The 18,579-nt window shown below is 35.4% G+C and overlaps 1 protein-coding gene across 1 annotated transcript in view; it reads right to left on the bottom strand.

Moving 5' to 3' along the window:
* Positions 1 to 18,366, bottom strand: part of LOC138699483 (transcription factor SOX-11-like) — a 118,527-nt gene extending 100,161 nt beyond the window's left edge. The window contains exon 1 of the mRNA XM_069825396.1: positions 18,015 to 18,366. Within this exon, the coding sequence (XP_069681497.1) occupies positions 18,015 to 18,134 (120 nt within the window). The 5' untranslated portion in view covers positions 18,135 to 18,366. The remainder of the gene's footprint in view (positions 1 to 18,014) is intronic.
* Positions 18,367 to 18,579: the final 213 nt, after the last annotated feature.

Genomic DNA, 18,579 nt, shown 5'->3' with positions numbered 1-18,579 from the left:
AGGCCGAGGATTCGCCATAGATTACCTGACATTTGCCTTACGATTGGGAAAAACCTCGGAAAAAAAACCAACCAGATAATCAGCCCAAGCGGGAATTGAACCCGCGCCCGAGCGCAACTCCGGATCGTCAGGCAAGCGTCTTAACCGACCGAGCTACGCCGGTGGCTAATACCAATTATTTTGTATAATATTTTAATCGTTTTTCTACACAAATATTGCCCTTTTAACGTAGTACACCCCATGTAATGGATCAGTCCAACCACCCCTTCGATATAGACTCCTCTATACTTGCTCATTCCGTGTAAAAGTGGCCTTGTGATGGACTACATGGAAACTACCACTTAGAAAAAAAATATGTAAAATTAAATAAACTTAAATGTTGGTACTAGAATTTAATTTAATTACTAGTCTAAATATTAAGTAGCACAATACTCCTTTTCCTACTAAGCCAATTTTAGAATGTAAGATCAATTTTTAGGTCATTTTTAAGGACATTTTTGAAAGATTTTTAGGTCATAAATGCATTATTTTAGGACTTTTTTTTTATGATTTATAGGTCATCAAAATCCTAGCCCTACTCATGAGGAACCTAAGTGAGGTGATAATGGGGTGGGATGGCCAGTTTCTTTTCCCCTCCACTGTATACATCGCTGAGATTTGTAACTTTTTAAACACTTCAGTGAACTTTTTAAAGATACATTTTCGTCTTCGATATTGTACGTGCAAATACAACTGATATCACATAGGCCCTACAACAGCCTGAAGGTAATGACGATGCCATATAAAAACAGCCTGGCAAAAATCAAACGAAAACACGCAAAACAGTCTGACAACAATCGGCTTCATGTAAACAGCCGGGCAAAAATCAAACGATAGCATCACATAAAAGTCAGACAACAGTGGAAAGATGTGGCATATTAAGGTGCAATTGCAATAACACATAATAAAGGGTCTTAAAGCAGTTTAGCTTCAATGAAATGAGAATTCCAACAAGTATAACACGGTGTTCTACGTGCTACATACTTATTGTAGTTTAATCAAACTCATACCACATAAAATAAGTTATAAATCATAATAAAGGAATAAATAACAATAATAAAGATATATAAAACAGCCTGTCGAGAATCAAACGAAGACGTTATACATAAGTCTGACGACAATAAAACTGAGATGTGGTGCAAACAGCCTGACAACAAACGAAGATCTTTGCGTTGAGCAAAACATTCCGACAACAATCGACTTCATGTAAACAGTAGAGATGGGTAAAAAATAACACAACAGTTATTTTGGAACTGTTCCGGTCTCGGAACTGTTGCAAAAATGAACAGTAGGTCGGAACCTCCTGTTCCGAAATAACAGTGTTCCGACTCCGAGCTGCTCACTTGCCCAGCTGTTGCGGGCTCGCAGTACCGCGTTGCACAAGGTATGTTCCGACTCCGAGATAACAGTCGGAACGTCGGAGCTTGTTCCGATGAACCGACAGCTGCAGTTACACTGTTCTCGTTGTTCTTTATGTTATACTTGGAACTTCGTTGGATGAAGTTGGTACTTGAAACTCTCACGTGGTTGGAGGGGGGCGCATGGAAATTGAAATCCTTGCGGTGGCGCGAACTTTAATATCAACATTTGTAAGACTGGCCAATCATCTGTAATGTTATAGTAAGTATTTAATAATCTGTAATATTCATTCCCGCTTTATGGTTTATTTCACCATTAGTTGACTAATTCTGTTTTATAAACATTCTACAAAGTCATAAAGTACGCATACTATTATTAATTCATTGATCAGCTGATTCTATACAAAGGTTAAAGTCGTAAATGGTAATGAGTGGTTTAGTTACAATGTCTGTTTGTCGTTTGTTGAGGTTAAGTCTGACAAGCACAAGTTTTTGTGCTATCTTCTCTGATATCAAAGAACGACAAAAATGTTGTAGCATTATTTGTTGGAAACTACCCATATAAGTACTGATTTGGAGAGCGAGGTTTAATGCGAAGTTTAAATTACACTTTGGTAAAGATGCGATTCCAACATTTTACTAACCCACTGCGGGGTTTCCAGGTTTCAGTACTGCCAATATATATATTTTTTATTTATGAAATTGTAATATTTATTATTATTATTATTATTATTATTATTATTATTATTATTATAACTGCATTAAGAAAAGTAAAAATAAAAATTAATGATTTGTTTTTTTTATTATGTAATAGAGAGAAGAGACATTACATACCATATGTTTTAAATGTTATGTTATTTTTTTTAGTTGGCTACCATGTCTTTATAACTTTATGTACGAAAACAAAGTGTTGTATTCTGTCCTTGTAGTCAACAGCTGTTTAATTACTAACATTAAGCTTTTGAGTTCTGTCCGCATGCACAGCAATTTTCCAAAATCGATTCGAATGTGCATTGCAGTGCCATCTATAGATAAGAATGTGTACTATGTCATGCCTATGAGTGCTCCAGTGTGAGCAGCATGGTAAAGAGGGAGGGTACTGTACCGTTCGTTTGAACGACTCAACGACTCCGACTCATCACCACTGGTGACTGTTATTTCGGAACTGTTATTTGGAACATAGTATTTTTTCGGAACCGGAACAGTCGGAACTGTTCCGGGAAAAGAACAACTTCGCCCATCACTAGTAAACAGCCTGACAACTACCAAACTACAAAGTCACATAAAAGTCTTACAATAATAAAAAGTTGTGGCATATAGAGGTTCAACTACAGTAACACATACGAATGTGGAGTGAAGTAGTTTTGCTTCGCTGAAGTGAGAATTCTAGCGAGTACAAGCTGATACACGATGTTCTACATGCTAAGACGCTTTTGGATTTCTGCACCGTACCATTGATGCCGAAGAAAATAAGCCAGTCTGTTGTATATGGATTTTCAGTACTTTAGGAAGCAAGAATTAGTAACGCATTTACTAGACAGGCTCCCAAGTTCCGTCTATGTTTCTGTGTCTATGGCAACGGTATTAAAACCATCTATTCGCAATCTAAAGCCAATACAACGTTCCTACTTTTTTTATACTTCTTTAGAAATACCATTACTTCTTTTTTTCTTTTTTTTTAATTTTTCACATTTATTTTTCATTCCCCATTCCTCCAACACTTTTTTCAGACTGTTTCCTTAACCCTTTCACTTAAAATTTCCAATTCTTTAGTTAGATCTTTATTTTACGTTATAACCGTAAAATACTTTCTCCTCTGAAAATGGTGGATATAGTACGTTTCTCTGCACAATACGCCATCTGTTCCTATTTACACGAGTAACAGTATTTACAAGTCAGTGTTGATTACATTATTTTCCACAATACTTCATAAACAAAAAAGCAATAGGCGTACTTCATTACAAAACGCTGAAGAAACATAGCTATAAAACAAACGCTGCATTTTTAAAAACAAATAACTATCACTGGAGCGCATTATCCGATAGGAGACTCATTTCCATGGCAACCAAGTCTGTACCATTCACAGACAGCTGAAAATCCAGTGCAGGCAGCCAGAGAGAATGGTGAAAACTTCACACGCTGCCGGGCATCACGGATCAGAAAGTTAACTTATCTTTTCTCATAATAACAGTATGACGGAAACATTTACGTAACAGTGGAATGAATTCTTATCTCAATTTGCGGTTGTGTACAAGCACTTCTTATGGCTGTTAAAAAAAAAGTGACAATCGTAAATAATTATATAGTGTAACGGTACTTTTTGCTGTTGTAAGATTGGGTCGAAAGAAAATCACTACTTTATAACAATGAGGCGATTTCTTAACCCAATAATGCCTCCACTCAACACGTAAATTTACTAAAATGGGATTTCTTTTTTCGGGAAAAAAAAAAAAATAACTATACATCAGAAACAAACGATCCTCAAGTGTTCTTGACATAAGGAACAATGAGCATAGCTTTGAATAATTACAAGGGAAAAATTGTTCCGGGGCCGGATATCGATCCCGGGACCTCTGATTGAACGTACCAGCGCTCTGTCACTGAGCTACCCGGGAACTCCAACCGACATCGATCAACGTTCAACCAGAGGTCCCGGGATCGATACCCGGCCCCGGAACAATTTTTCCCTTGTAATTATTCAAATCTGCTTTACAGGAAGCTTTACCTGAAAGACTAGATTTGCATAATGAGCATAGCTGTTTGCATTTTCCTCATCAAAAAGTATAGGGTTCGATCGTCGAAAGATGGTGATGGGCAGATTCTTTAGGACAGCTTTATCCGAAATAGTAATTTTCTTGAAATTCTCAGCCAATTTACTACTACACACACTTAAATAAATGTAGGGCGCACATCTAAAAACAAAAGACGTTACAAAGCTGAAATTTTATGTATACTTTCAGCAGACACTTGCGTTATATAAAGATTATTATACAGACGTGGACAAATTATTAACAAAATTGACGATTTTTATGATAATTCCATTTACAAAATTTGACTTTTCAATTTAGACTACAGTTGAAAATTTTGCATATTTCTATAATTACAGTAGATATAAATATGCAAAAATGTAGGCTATTCTAAATTGAAGAGTCAAATTTTGTAAAAGATATATAATAAAATCTTCAATTTTGCTAATAATTTGGAAATATGCAAAAATTTCAACTGCAGTTTAAAGTGAAGAGTCAAATGTTGTAAAAATACATATAATATAAATATTCAGTTTTGCTAATAATTTGGACATATCCAAAATGTCACCTGTAGTCCAAATTGAAGAACCGAATTTTGTAAAAATATAGAAAAAAATCTTCACTTTTGCTAATAATTTGTAAATATGCAAAAATATCAATTATAGTCTAAATTGAAGAGTCCAATTTTGTAAAAATATACAATACAAATCTTCAATTTTTCTAATAATTTGGAAATACGCAAAGATGTCAACTGTAGTCTAAATTGAAGAATCATATTTTGTAAAAATATATAATAAAAATCTCCAATTTTGCTAATAATTTGTCCACGTCTGTAGTATTGACATAAGAATTTCAAGTATTTTTACGAAATTATGAAATTTATTTACTGATTTTTTTATAATTAAACGGTTTTCTTTCAGCATAATATTAATCAACTTAACTTACTACATACTAAGAACTACTAATTAAAAAATAGATCTCCTTACATGATTTGTAAATGTCTGCACACATAATAAAATAAGTAAATTTAAATGATACGGTATATTATGATACAAGATTGGGAAATGCTTTTTACAAAATCAAGGAAAAGTCTGAAAACGATCAGAGTGAGGTTTAAAACTTTCGAGATTTTATAATGCACTTGACAAACGTCTATTGTACAACATTTTTTGCACGATCATATTTTAAACATTGCGAATAGAATATATTTTGCATTGAAAAATTAGAGCAATATTATTCTAAAGCCTTCAATACTGTACTGGTAACTAAGTAGCTATAAGTGCACTGTAATGGGTCTATTTCAGTATACGTGTTATGAAGAATGGTTTCCTTAGCAACAAGTTTCTGTGTGGGGAATTCTAACTTTCAAGGCCTAAAAACAATAGCTCTAAAAAAAACACGATCGTACAAAAAAAAAAATATTTTTTCACACTATGTAATAGTGAATGAATTATCTATGCACTTAAAACTTATGTCTAACCCCTTAAAATATTCCTAAACGATGTATTATAACGTTGTAAAAATTACATCAAATTATGGCTTTGTTTGTACATCCGCTGTTCAAATATTAACAAATTTAGAAGGATTTTTCCATATTTTTACGTGCAAATCCCCGTAAATCTATCGTTATTTGTTATTAGACTAATATGTTCTTTACTCTAACCTGTCAAATTTTCAAGGCATCGTCGATTTATAACATTAAATTATAGTGGAGAAAGTGTACTTTCTCAGTTGGTGGAGTGATATGTTTAAATGTTTGTCAATAAAACTACATAAATTGCGCGGTAATGTAAAATTGTTTACTTAAACCGAAACATCACTGAAAAAAAAAAATTGGAATTAGAAGAATTTGATCATATAATCATATGCATATTTGTCTGTGATATTTATCCACTCAGCTGGCCCATTGATGAAGTACTAAATGCAATTAATATGCAGTCTAGAAACAGTTTTAAGATATCACTTTCAAAAATAGCAGGCTGTTTACTGCTATAAAACTTATGAGTCATTCCATGAGAAGTGGGATATTTCATCGAAGTTTTAAAATTATGAGACAAAGTGAAATTTTTATTTTGACCATTGCCAACACCGTGTACTTCTTATTTACAAGGATATTTTGGTGGAAAACTGTTTTGCTTGTGAAACTGAACTTAAGATATCATTATCAATAAAACTGCTACTTGATTTTGCATGCAAATTTCAGTTATTTTAAGGTCAGTATTGTCTTACCTTATATCCTAGTAAAAGTAAACCCTAAGATTTGCTTTCTCAAAAGCAATATAATCAAACTTTATATCTGAGTATATTCTACAAACACTGTACTTTAGTATCGGTACCATTAAAAAATCGTATTCCCTTTCGCTAATCCATCACTGGTCAATCAGACTTTCAGGAGAGGACTGGAATTCTCAAGATGGTCACTATTCTGAGATGGTCCTTCTCACACATTAGTTTAGACTACAGTTTTCTGACATCAACAAGCTTCTGGATTAACCAACAAGGTTTTATGACATCAGCAAGCTTCTAGATAAGCCTACCAAGTTTTCTGACATCTCTAGATTAGCCTACAAGTTTTCTGACATCAATCTTCTAGATTAGCCTACCACGTTTTCTGACATCAACAAGTTTCTAGATTAGCCTACAAAGTTTTATGACATCAACACGCTTCTAGATTAGTCTACCAAGTTTTCCGACATCTCTAGATTAGCCTACAAATTTTCTGACAAATTTCTAGATTAGCCTACCAAGTTTTTTGACATTAACAAGCTTCTAAATGAGCCTACAAAGTTCTATGACATCAATAAGCTTCTAGATTAGCCTACCAAGTTTTCTGACATCTCTAGATTAGCCTACCAAGTTTTTTGACATCTCTAGATTAGCCTACAAGTTTTCTGACGTCAGTAAGCTTCTAGTTTAGCCTACCAAGTTTTTCGACATCAACAAGCTTCTAAATTAGCCTACAAAGTTTTATGACATCAACAAGCTTCTAGATTAGCCTACAAAGTTTTTTGACATCTCTAGATTAGCCTACAAGTTTTCTGACGTCAGTAAGCTTCTAGATTAGCCTACAAGTTTTCTGACGTCAGTAAGCTTCTAGATTAGCCTACAAAGTTTTCTGACATCAACAAGCTTATAGATTAGCCTACCAAGTTTTCTAACAAGCTTAAAGATTAGTCTACAAAGTTTTCTGACAAGCTTCTAGATTAGTCTACTAAGTTTTCTGACATCAACAGAGTTCTAGGTTAGTCTACCAAGATTTCTGACAAGCTTCTAGATTAGTCTACCAAGCTTTCTGACATCTCTAGATTAGCCTACCAAGTTTTTTGAAATCAACAAGCATCTAAATTAGCCTACAAAGTTTTATGACATCAACAAGCTCCTAGATTAGCCTACCAAGTTTTGACACCAAAAAGCTTGTAGATTAGCCTACCAAGTTTTCTGTCATCAATAAACTTCTAGGTTAGCCTACCAAGTTTTCTGACATCAACAAGCTTCTACTATAGATTACCAAAGTTCACTGGCGAGCGATGCATCGCATTTCCTACTTTACTAGCACTACATAATCACAAATCATAAACAAATGTCACCCATGACATCTCTTCATTTATTTAAGATGTTAAAAACCTTCCAAATTACATTTGTTCTATTTATATCCATGAACAACATGTCAGCTGACGTTATCTTCCAAGTTTCCCGATGTACAGGAATTAATTACAGACTTCAGAAAAACAAGTGAACGATAAAATAATTTCTGAGCTGCGCAATAAAATACTAATAATATTCAAGATAGCTTCTAATAACGTGCTGACCTTCCTAATCTTAGTGACGGTTGTAATACATCTGACGCAGAATACTCAATTTAAAAAAGCCTACTAAATCAGTTTGACGTATATAAATTAATCCTATTCCACAACTGCCAACAACTGTAGTAGAAATTAGACCATAAATAACCAAAAATAATTAATAAAACTACGCAAAAACCACTTTAATTTCCCTCTCCTAAAACGAAACTGGTAATAGTTCCAGAAAACATTAAAAAAAAAAACCTCCTTTCTCAACATAGATGTACGCAAAACTATATATTTCGATTACCATAATATAATCTTCACGTCACTTGCTGTCAAACCGACAGTCAAGAATAGCAAGGAAAAATATTTCCTGTTGTATATGTAGGCCTATAGAATAATCGCGTTTTCAGAACTGAGGTATCTCCTCAGCAATGTACGGTGACCTCAGTACGTCTGCAATTACTTCCGAGGGTCCATTTTATACTCTCAGCAGTGTTTACACTAATCCGACATTTAGGTTTTTCGAAGTGCACTACACAAACAAGGAATGGGGGCAACTTCTAGTTAGAGTCAACATGATCCCAGTCGCCACCTAAGATACTCTAACACAGAACACCATACTAACAACGAACATTGGTACACTGTCCGAAATTCACGTCTGTGTTCAAAAGTTACACATAGACTACTACAGGCGTCAATGACAAGAAAAAACACAAAAACATGTGAGCTTCGGGCGGCCATAGAAACGAAAACTGAATACAGCTCGCTTTGTTTCAGGCTTGGAGTTGTCATAGAAACGAAAGCTGAATACAACTCGCTACTGTTTCAGAGTTTCGGTTGCCACAGAAACGAAAACTGATTACATCTCGCTATTGTTTCATTGTTGAAGTTGCCACAGAAACGAAAACTGAATACAGCTCACCTTTGTTTCAGGTTTTCAGTTGTCACAGAAACGAAAACTGAACACAACTCGCTACTGTTTCAGAGTTTCGGTTGCCACAGAAACGAAAACTGATTACATCTCGCTATTGTTTCATTGTTGAAGTTGCCACAGAAACGAAAACGGAATACAGCTCGCTCTTGTTTCAGGTTTTGAGTTGTCACAGAAACGAAAACTGAATACAACTCGCTACTGTTTCAGAGTTTCGGTTGCCACAGAAACGAAAACTGATTACATCTCGCTATTGTTTCATTGTTGAAGTTGCCACAGAAACGAAAACCGAATACAGCTCGCTCTTGTTTCAGGTTTTGAGTTGTCACAGAAACGAAAACTGAATGCAACTCGCTACTGTTTCAGAGTTGCGGTTGCCACAGAAACGAAAACTGATTTATTTATTTATTTATTTATTTATTTATTTATTTATTTATTTATTTATTTATTTATTACATCTCGCTATTGTTTCATTGTTGAAGTTGCCACAGAAACGAAATCTGAATAGAGCTCGCTGTTTCAGAGTTGAGGTTGTCATAGAAATGAAAACTAAATACAGCTCGCTCCTGTTTCAAACTTGGAGTTGTCATAGAAACAAAAACTGAATACAGCTGGGTGTTTCATTCAGAGTCGGGGTTGCCATAGAAACGAAAACTGAATACAGCTCGCTATTGTTTCAGAGTTGAAATTGTTATAGAAATGAAGAACTGAATATAGCTGGCTAGGGGTGACCGCATAGTTAGAGCAACTAGAATTTTAGGCCCATAGAATATAACATACAACATTGGGCTTTCCATATCAGAGATCCTGGTTCAAATCTCAGAGTGCCAAAATACAGTGTAGATTTTGAGGCACTTCCGTTTCCCCGTCAGCCATTAGACCATTTCTACATTCACTGCCATCTAGAAAATTAAGTATCCTCGGCTTTGAGATTTTTCCAAGGAACTGATGACCAAGTCAGGGGTTACAATACAATTATTCAGCCATGATACTTCACACACGCGCACACACGATAACTAAACGCAGCTGGCGATCGCTTCTATGGGTTCGAATTGCCTTACAACGAAGTATGAACATAGCTGCTGCGATCGTTTCTACGCGTTCAGGTTGTCAGAGAAAGCAAAAAAATAATTACAGCTGCTATCTATTCCAAGGGATTCAGGTGGCCATAGCAAAGGGTTCTAAGGATTCGGGTTGCTATAGGAACGGAAAGTGAATACATCTGCAATTTCTTCAACGGTTGCCATGTAAATGAGTAATGAACATACAACTTCAGACAACTGCTGTTAGAGATCTGTAGGCCATAAAGACAGGCAAAGCAACGAAAAGAGCTGACGATCGGTTCCGCGAAGTGTAATCAGAGCTGCGCGCAGTTGTTCCCCCTCGCCAGCTAGCTCGATCAGCGGTCGCTGCACATTCAGCGCTACACACTCAACTGTTATGTCATTGCGAAATCCCGGGCGAGCGACAGACGGTGAGTCTGCCGAGACGAATCACCGTGCTAGCCCATCATGGGGAAAGCCTCGCCAGCAGAGCGTCATTCACCCCGGGCTGCCTCGCGGCGTCTCCGAGGAAACTCGCGACATGACTAAGTTCCGTAAGCCAAATTCTTGCGTGTGTAATACTCTCTGAAACAAAATTCCTTGGGAATTATATTACTCACTGTGGTGTAACTTTCATTAAAAAATAATACAGACTTATACGGAACTTTAGCAAGTCATCAAATTCTGCTCTGTTCACTGTTACAGCTGCTCATTTGGAGGTCAAATTTCACGTAAACAGCTGATCATGATCTTTGTACGTATTAACAGTTACTACCAGCTGAAATAATCCACCGTTGTACTGAATTTTCCTTTCTTTCTTAAATATAAATTAAAAATTGCTTACAGCAAGACTTTATTGACGAAAATGTGATTCCGGATAGAATTCTGGAATGATTGTTGAACATTTAGAGTGATATTTGCCATGCGAATCTACTCGTACGTTTAAATTTTCTAAGCTGTACATTTAGTGACGAATTTAAGAATCAAACGTGTTGGACTTCAAGTCAAAATTCAGACTTACACGGAACTTTAGCAAGTCACCAAATTCTGCTCTGTTCACTGTTGCAGCGGTTCACTTGGAGGCCAAATTCCACGTAAACAGCTGATCATGATCTTTATACATATTAACATCCACCGTTGTACTGAATTTCTGAAATATAAATTAAAAATTGCTTACAGCAAGACTTTATTGACGAATATGTGATTCAAGATAGAATTCTGGAATGATTGTTGAACATTTAGGGTGATATTTGCTATGCGAATCTACTCGTACGTTTAAATTTTCTAAGTTGTAATTTAGTGACGAATTTAAGAATCAAAATGTGTTGGACTTAAAGCTAAAATTCAGACTTACACGAAACTTTAGCATGTCATCAAATTCTGTTCTGTTCACCATTCAGCAGTTCATTTGGAGGTCAAATTTCACATAAACAGCTGATCATGATCTTTGTACGTATTAACAGTTACTACCAGCTGAAATAATCCACCGTTGTACTGAATTTTCCTTTCTTTCTGAAATATAAATTTAAAATTGCTTACAGCAAGACTTTATTGACGAATATGTTGTTCAAGATAGAATTTTGGATTGTAGATATTCTGGACTGATTGCTGAAAATTTAAGTGATATTTGCCATGTTATGATTTAGTGACGAATTTAACAATCAAAACGAGTTGGATTCCAAGCCAAATTCTTGTGTAATGTAATACTCTGAAACTGAAATTCTCTGAGAATTATATTACATTGTGGTGTAATTTTCGTTAAAAATAATTGACATTTAAACGGAACTTTAGCAAGTCATGAAATTATGCTCTGTTCTCTGTTGCAGCAGTTCATCTGACTTGTGAGATCGTACTTGAAGTTAAATAGTTAATCATTATCTTCATAACGCACATCTTAGCAGTTAGTTATTACCAGCTCAAATTATCCATCGTTGTACTGAACTTACATTTATTTTATAAATATAATTAAATTATTGCTTACAGAAAGACTTCATTGACGAATATGGGTTTACAATAGAATTCCATTCCAAAATCTAGACGTAATGGATCGATGGTTCAACATTTAAAGTTATTATGTTTGCCACGCCACTCTCGATTTAAATTTTCGAAGTTGTATATTCAGTGACGAATTTAAGAATCGAAACGTGTTGGATTTCTTTAAAGTACGGAAATCAACAATAGCTGATGAAATTCAGATTAAATTCATTGCAAACATATTTGGGTTTTTGCACCATACTTTAGATATAGCAACATCCAACGTTCCTGAGCTACGTAAACAGCTCCCATAACCAGGGAAAACACGGGAAGGGTGTCATTTCTCTTTGGATTCGCTGCCAGAATCTGGAAGAATAACTTTTGGTAATGGATCTAACACATCGGTCCCTAGTAAGTGCTTTTCCTGGCAACAAAATTCACACACAAAGATACACTACACAGTGAGATTTTACAAATATTATAATTAGGCCTATATGACAATATTTTTCGATACTCTGCATGTATGAATTCAAAATAATCATGTTCATCAATATACATTTAGAATTTCACGGAACAATTGTAAAAATGTCACGTGTAAATCGATTTTACACACAGCATCAAAAAGCACTTGATAATTCCACTCAAAGCCAAAAATTAGAATTTGGTAATATTTGACAACTTTTTTTGACTTGGATGCATTATTTTGTTTCTATTTGGATTTTACACTACAACTCTACCATAAATCCAATACTGGTATAATTATGGTCATATACACATTTCGTAGTTGAAAACTGGAATGGTAACGGTGATAGACCTACATGTCAAGTTTTAACAAAATTGTGACTCCACTGATTATTATATATCACATCGTATGCCAAGCTTGGCGTTTATTTTCAACTCTTGACACTTGTTGAAATTTACAGAGATCGATTCCATGCAGGCGTCTTGTCCTTCCTATTTGCTTCTACGCATTTGTTTATAATTTTTAAAACATGACTCATGCCAGCCCTGAGTTTCCCGATTCCCAGGCGAAAGAAAATAAACACTGTTTTCATTAACATATCGCGCAGCCGTTAGATTATGAGGTCGGTGCCAGTTTCAAACCGGAAGCGATTCATTTCAAACTTGTAACTTGGAAGTTTTAGAATATTCACAATAAACTAAATCTTCCAACGACGAAGATATAAACCACGATTTCCTGTTTCTTGTCTCATAGGATCGATATACTAAAAAAGCATATGGCATCTAGTTGCAAGGACCTCTGATTGAAATGAAAATGCGTTTATTGGATTGAGAACACGATAAAAATGCAGTAGGCAGTGGCCACTACAAATTGCCAATATTCACAGCTTGTTCTTGAACGCAAGTTTACTTTTTTCTGACCTTACATTCGTCACTAAATGTCCCCACCTTCGAAAATTTAAACAGATTCGCTTTTATGGAAGTCATAATAACGCTTAATTTTAAACGAGTCTAGATTCTGAAACGAAATTCCATTTTCAAACCACATATTCGTCACTATTGCTATGTCTCTCTGGCAGGGAAATTATGAATTGTGTGCAACAATGTGTCCAGAATTTGACAAGACTAATTTCGAACCACATATTCACTGAATTCCCACTTTTTAAAATTAGAACCAAAGTTTATATTTCTCTCATGCATTCCTAAGTAATAAATAACAAATAAGAAATCTGAACTGATTTTAAACCACAAATTGGTACCTACACTAGAATATGTAACGCAAAATCGCGATTCTGGTAGTTCAGTCGAACATTTCTCAAGGAGTCTGGAGTTCGATTAGCAACATTTTTCAGATTAAGTTACATATTCGTCCCAAATGTATTACTCTAGAAACTTGTATCTAAAATTCGTATTTTTAACGAGTATAGATAATGCGTTATTTCTCAAAGAGTCTTTTAATAAGAAACAAAACTCGTTTTTACACCATATATTCGTTACGAAAAGTCAATTTCGTAAGATTTCAAGCCACAATAATTCGTATTTCTCGTCACTTTTTTTTAACACTTCAAGCCACAAGTCGTATTTCTTGCATTCGTACTACATGCCTACCCTACGAAACTTAACATGAAACTCATATTTCTACTGGCTCGGTTAAATGTAATACTCAACATTAAGCTTAAGTCTAGAATTGAAGCACTATTAACGAAAATTAATTGTTCCTACCAAATGCTTTACTCCTGAAAACTTAACGTAGAACTTAATTTTGGATTTCATATTCGTTACTACGTAGCTATTCTTCAAAATTAAAGCCAAAAATTAGTGTTTTTGGCAAGTAGGCCTGTCATTCTCACAACACAGTGGTCTGTACAGAATCGGAAATATAATTTTGAACTATACATTCTTACTAAAAGGCTATATCACGACATCTAAACCCAAATACACATTTCTGATAGTAGCGCGTTCTTCGCAACAATGAGTCCACAATATGAACTGTAACACTTTTGAAGCACATATTCGTCACCAAATGCCAAATCTGGTATTGAAATTCGTCACAGAATTTATCAAGATCAGCTCTCTTGTGATATGATATTCGAACATTATTAAACACGAGTATAGAATTGGAATTTCGATTCCTTACTCAATACCCACACTCGAATGTTGATGCTTCACTATTCACAGGTCGATGTTATCTTGTAACTCAGTCACATATTCGAAGCTACAATCGTTTTGAAATCAGATATCCGTGATTATGTCTATCGCAGACGAAATATAACATAAAACCTGTAGCAAGATTCAAACATGTATAAACAACGACTCTAGAAGCAGTTCATATGCGACATGAGACGAGAAAGACGGACTCTTGATAACGCTAAACCTATATTTAACACCAAGTGGCGTTTATGCATCATGAGATTCGAAATACGAACTCTGATAACGTTAAAACACACGAAGTCATTCCCATGCGCCGGAGATTTGAGAGACGGACTCTGATAACGCTACGTGAACACTTTATTTAGCACCTTAGATTCATCGACGGATACTGATAGATAAAACTGAAGTCTTCATTATGTGACATGAGATTCGAAATATGGACTCTGTTAACCCAAAACTGATTATGTGAATACTATATAAATCGTTTATTATGTTCATCACTGTGGTGAGATTCGAAAGGCGGATTCTGCTACCGTTGAACTTATATGAACAATTAAAGCCATTTTAGTCCGATACGGGATTCGAACTACGGACTCACTCTGATATTCTCAAAACACTAAATTGACAGATACTATTGTAGGAACTTAAACTGTTGGCACAAGTTTAACGTAAAGTTCTGGAAAGGACAAAAATTATATATATATATTTTTTCTCTAACAGATTCGACAGTAGTCCACGAAAATTCATTCTAAATATGAGGATAGTACTTCTGTGGATTAGACGTTAGATAAAGTGTAAAATTTTACATTTCCGATTCAACGGATGTACAACCATTACGAATCGAAACTCCACTGTTCGCAAGTACGACACACTTGCACGAATTTACGTTGTTTATAAACCACATATTTTCATAACATGTTTATCCTGCTGAAACAACGTCGAAGTCGTGCATCTCTGGATAATTTCCGAGCTGTGCCTACACTAATTTCTCCGGGAATATGAAAAGTAACGAAAAACATGTCCAATGTCCAGTACGAAGATCTTCAACGCTGAACAGTTCCCTTCAAAATACGTACCTGGCCGAAATTTTGAAAATTTCTAGTTCCTGGGTAATATTTTACACTTAATACAGATTTTTTTTAATCATGCTTTTCATTGAAATGTCTACTCACCCTGATAAAAACAATTCCAAATTAGTTTTTAGTTTAACTTCAGTGTTTTCGAGTTTTACACTGGGTTTTTGGACTTAGAGTAAACGCCGAAAAACTTAAATTTCGCCACTTTTATTCGTCTTAACATTTTTGACTCGTAACTTCGTATTCTAATATTTGATCGTTCCCATCACTACATGATCGAAATTTTGGAACCATTCTAGTTCTAAGACAATATTATGGTTATCTTCTAGAGAAGAACTTTGCTGTGTTTTTCTTTCGCATTTTGTGCTCTAAAAAGTTTAATATTTTCCACTTTTGATCTCGGTATTCTCACTTCTGGTACGAAAAAATTTTTACTACATCATTTTCTTCGTTGTATCATGGGAAGACTGAAAAAATTTTCACTTCGCGAATTTGATATTTTAGCACCTTATTCAGTGGAAATTAACGTACTATTAATTTTATTTAGTAAAGTCTGGTGAAAAGATCGAGATTTTTTTTTTTTTTTTTTTTTTTTTTCGGTTTCTGATTTCGTATTTTTCCGACATGATAGAAAGAATTCCATCTAAATTTTCATTACCTCTATTTATAGTTTTCTTGTCTCTAAAAGTGTTTTACTCATGTATGTCTATTCGTGTGGAACGATTTGATCCAAATATCCCTGGCAAAACGCTGATTTTTTTAAATCAGTTCTAGGCTATTACATATAGAGCTCTCTCCCTTCCCACAGGCTAAATTTAATACAGGTACAATCTGCACAAATTACTAATACGTGACCAGTGATCAAAACGGACTCATTAGCATACATCACAATTACAGCAATTCGATTTACACTTCTGACTGGTAATTGCTACTGGTTTCTTGCCGTGACAATAGCTGAACTTTCCGACTACATGAATTATCTGTCCGAACCAAACCAATAAATCATTCAGCCAGCGATAATGCGGAAGTTAAGCATATCACTTACGGATCTGGGATAGCCTTGGAGAACTGGCATCACTTACAAGCGACGGAGCGAAGGTCAGATTCGAGCGTGGGACTCTGGGGGGACTTTCACTCTGTGCGCGCAGGCAACCCTTCGCAACCACTTCCGTGGATCAAACTATAACTTCTTAAAAACACCCTCAAAAGTTGCAATAATCACACCTTTTAGTGAATGTTTTGCTGATAGCTTTACCTAACCATACATTCACAACAAATTCTGTAGGGCCTAATAGTACTTTCACACGTAACAAGTCTAATGAAGTTTGCAGTTATTTGGCGCAAAAAAAAAAAAAACCAGCGGGGTTATACTAAAAACGCTATAAACAGGTTCAATATTACTCCGTAAAACCATATAAAAGTAACGTAAAAAATACGGCAAGCGCATTAAAGTCGTTAAAGTACGTAAATATGGGCTACCATCGGTAAGGTTTACGCAACAAGAATATTCGTAAATCCAGAGTACTCGATTTTCTTCACAAAGCTGTCAAAAATCGCAACGAAAACAAACCAAGATCGTCACCTAGCAACACAATATCATATTTGAATATATTACGTTTACTGCATAATTCATCATGGGAAAGCATCATGTGTGATCGAACATTTGAAAGACTGCTACTACACGTTGTTACCATAGAAACGCTCGAATACTAATTTTCAAATTTTTTACGTCAATCAACTAAAATCGAATACATTTCTGAATACGGATACCTTCCTTACCCTCTTACTCCAAAATTCCAACCTTGTGCACACAAAATAAATTTCTGTACACTGAAAAGTGCCTTCACATAAGCATGATAATGTGCATTCGACAAAAACAAACAAATCTGCTCTCTTCGTATTTTAAGATAATTGTTGTCAGCGAGGTACTCATATACTGAAAGTTTCAACACTATCAAATAAAGGATTAAGTTACGCTATGGAATCGTTAAAGTACGTTAAGATCAAGGATATTCGTAAATCGAGGTAACTACTCGGTTTCTTTCACTAAGCTGTCAAAAGTCTCGGCGAAAACAAACCAAGAGCGTCGCCTAGCAACACAATCTCGCATGTAAAATAAGTTTATTGCACAACTCGTAGTTGGAAAACATGCTATATGTGATCGAACAGTTGAAAAACGATTACTACACATTGTTGCCTTAGAAACGCTCGAATACTAGATTTTCACTTTTTTACGGCAATCATAACTAATATCTTATTTTCAACGTTAAAACGGGAAAACAATTGAAAGAGACAGAATCTGTCCCATGATAACACTCAACACGTTATGAAATGAATTTGAAAACGTTCGAAATTCGAATTCAAGTGTCCTATGGCGCTCATAACGAAAATTTTTCATTTAATTTTTCTGATCATGTGAGTCTTAGGGGTGTAGCTGAGACTCACCTGTGTCGCATCTGTATAGGGTGTTGAAGAATTCTTGTTTATAAGCTGAGATCCAAACATGGGTAATCCACTGGACGTAGGGCTACTGGATCGACCCGTATCGTTCTGCTGCGGCACCATCTTTAATAAAAACACCTTGCACTGACAACACAATTACTGAACACTTCGTATTACAAGAATCTCTTAATGACAACAATTCCACGGCGGAAAGGGCCTTTGCTACCCTGACAGACACTTCACGGGACTTTTTTTTTCCGGGCTATTCCCCGTCAAACGGTCTTGCACTCACACACATCCATCCAGACTATTTCTTCCTCCTGTCAGTGAAAGACGACGACTGAAGCTCCTCGTGTCTGTGTTATCCATATCTACCAACCAACAGCCGCACTCGCAACGCTTACAGCCAATCACAATCGAGAGGAGGAGCAGCTACGCCGCTTCAAGTGGGAATCACACCTAGTCGATATAAAGCTGTACGATCACTCTGTTTTGATACACAAAACCAGAAACTACACAGTTTAAGAGCAAAATAAAGAGAATTTCAACTATTTTCGATTGCGGACCG

Source organism: Periplaneta americana, chromosome 5 (genome assembly GCF_040183065.1).
Source record: "Periplaneta americana isolate PAMFEO1 chromosome 5, P.americana_PAMFEO1_priV1, whole genome shotgun sequence".
Classification (NCBI taxonomy): Eukaryota; Metazoa; Arthropoda; class Insecta; order Blattodea; family Blattidae; genus Periplaneta; species Periplaneta americana.
This window is presented reverse-complemented; position numbering and strand designations above follow the sequence as displayed.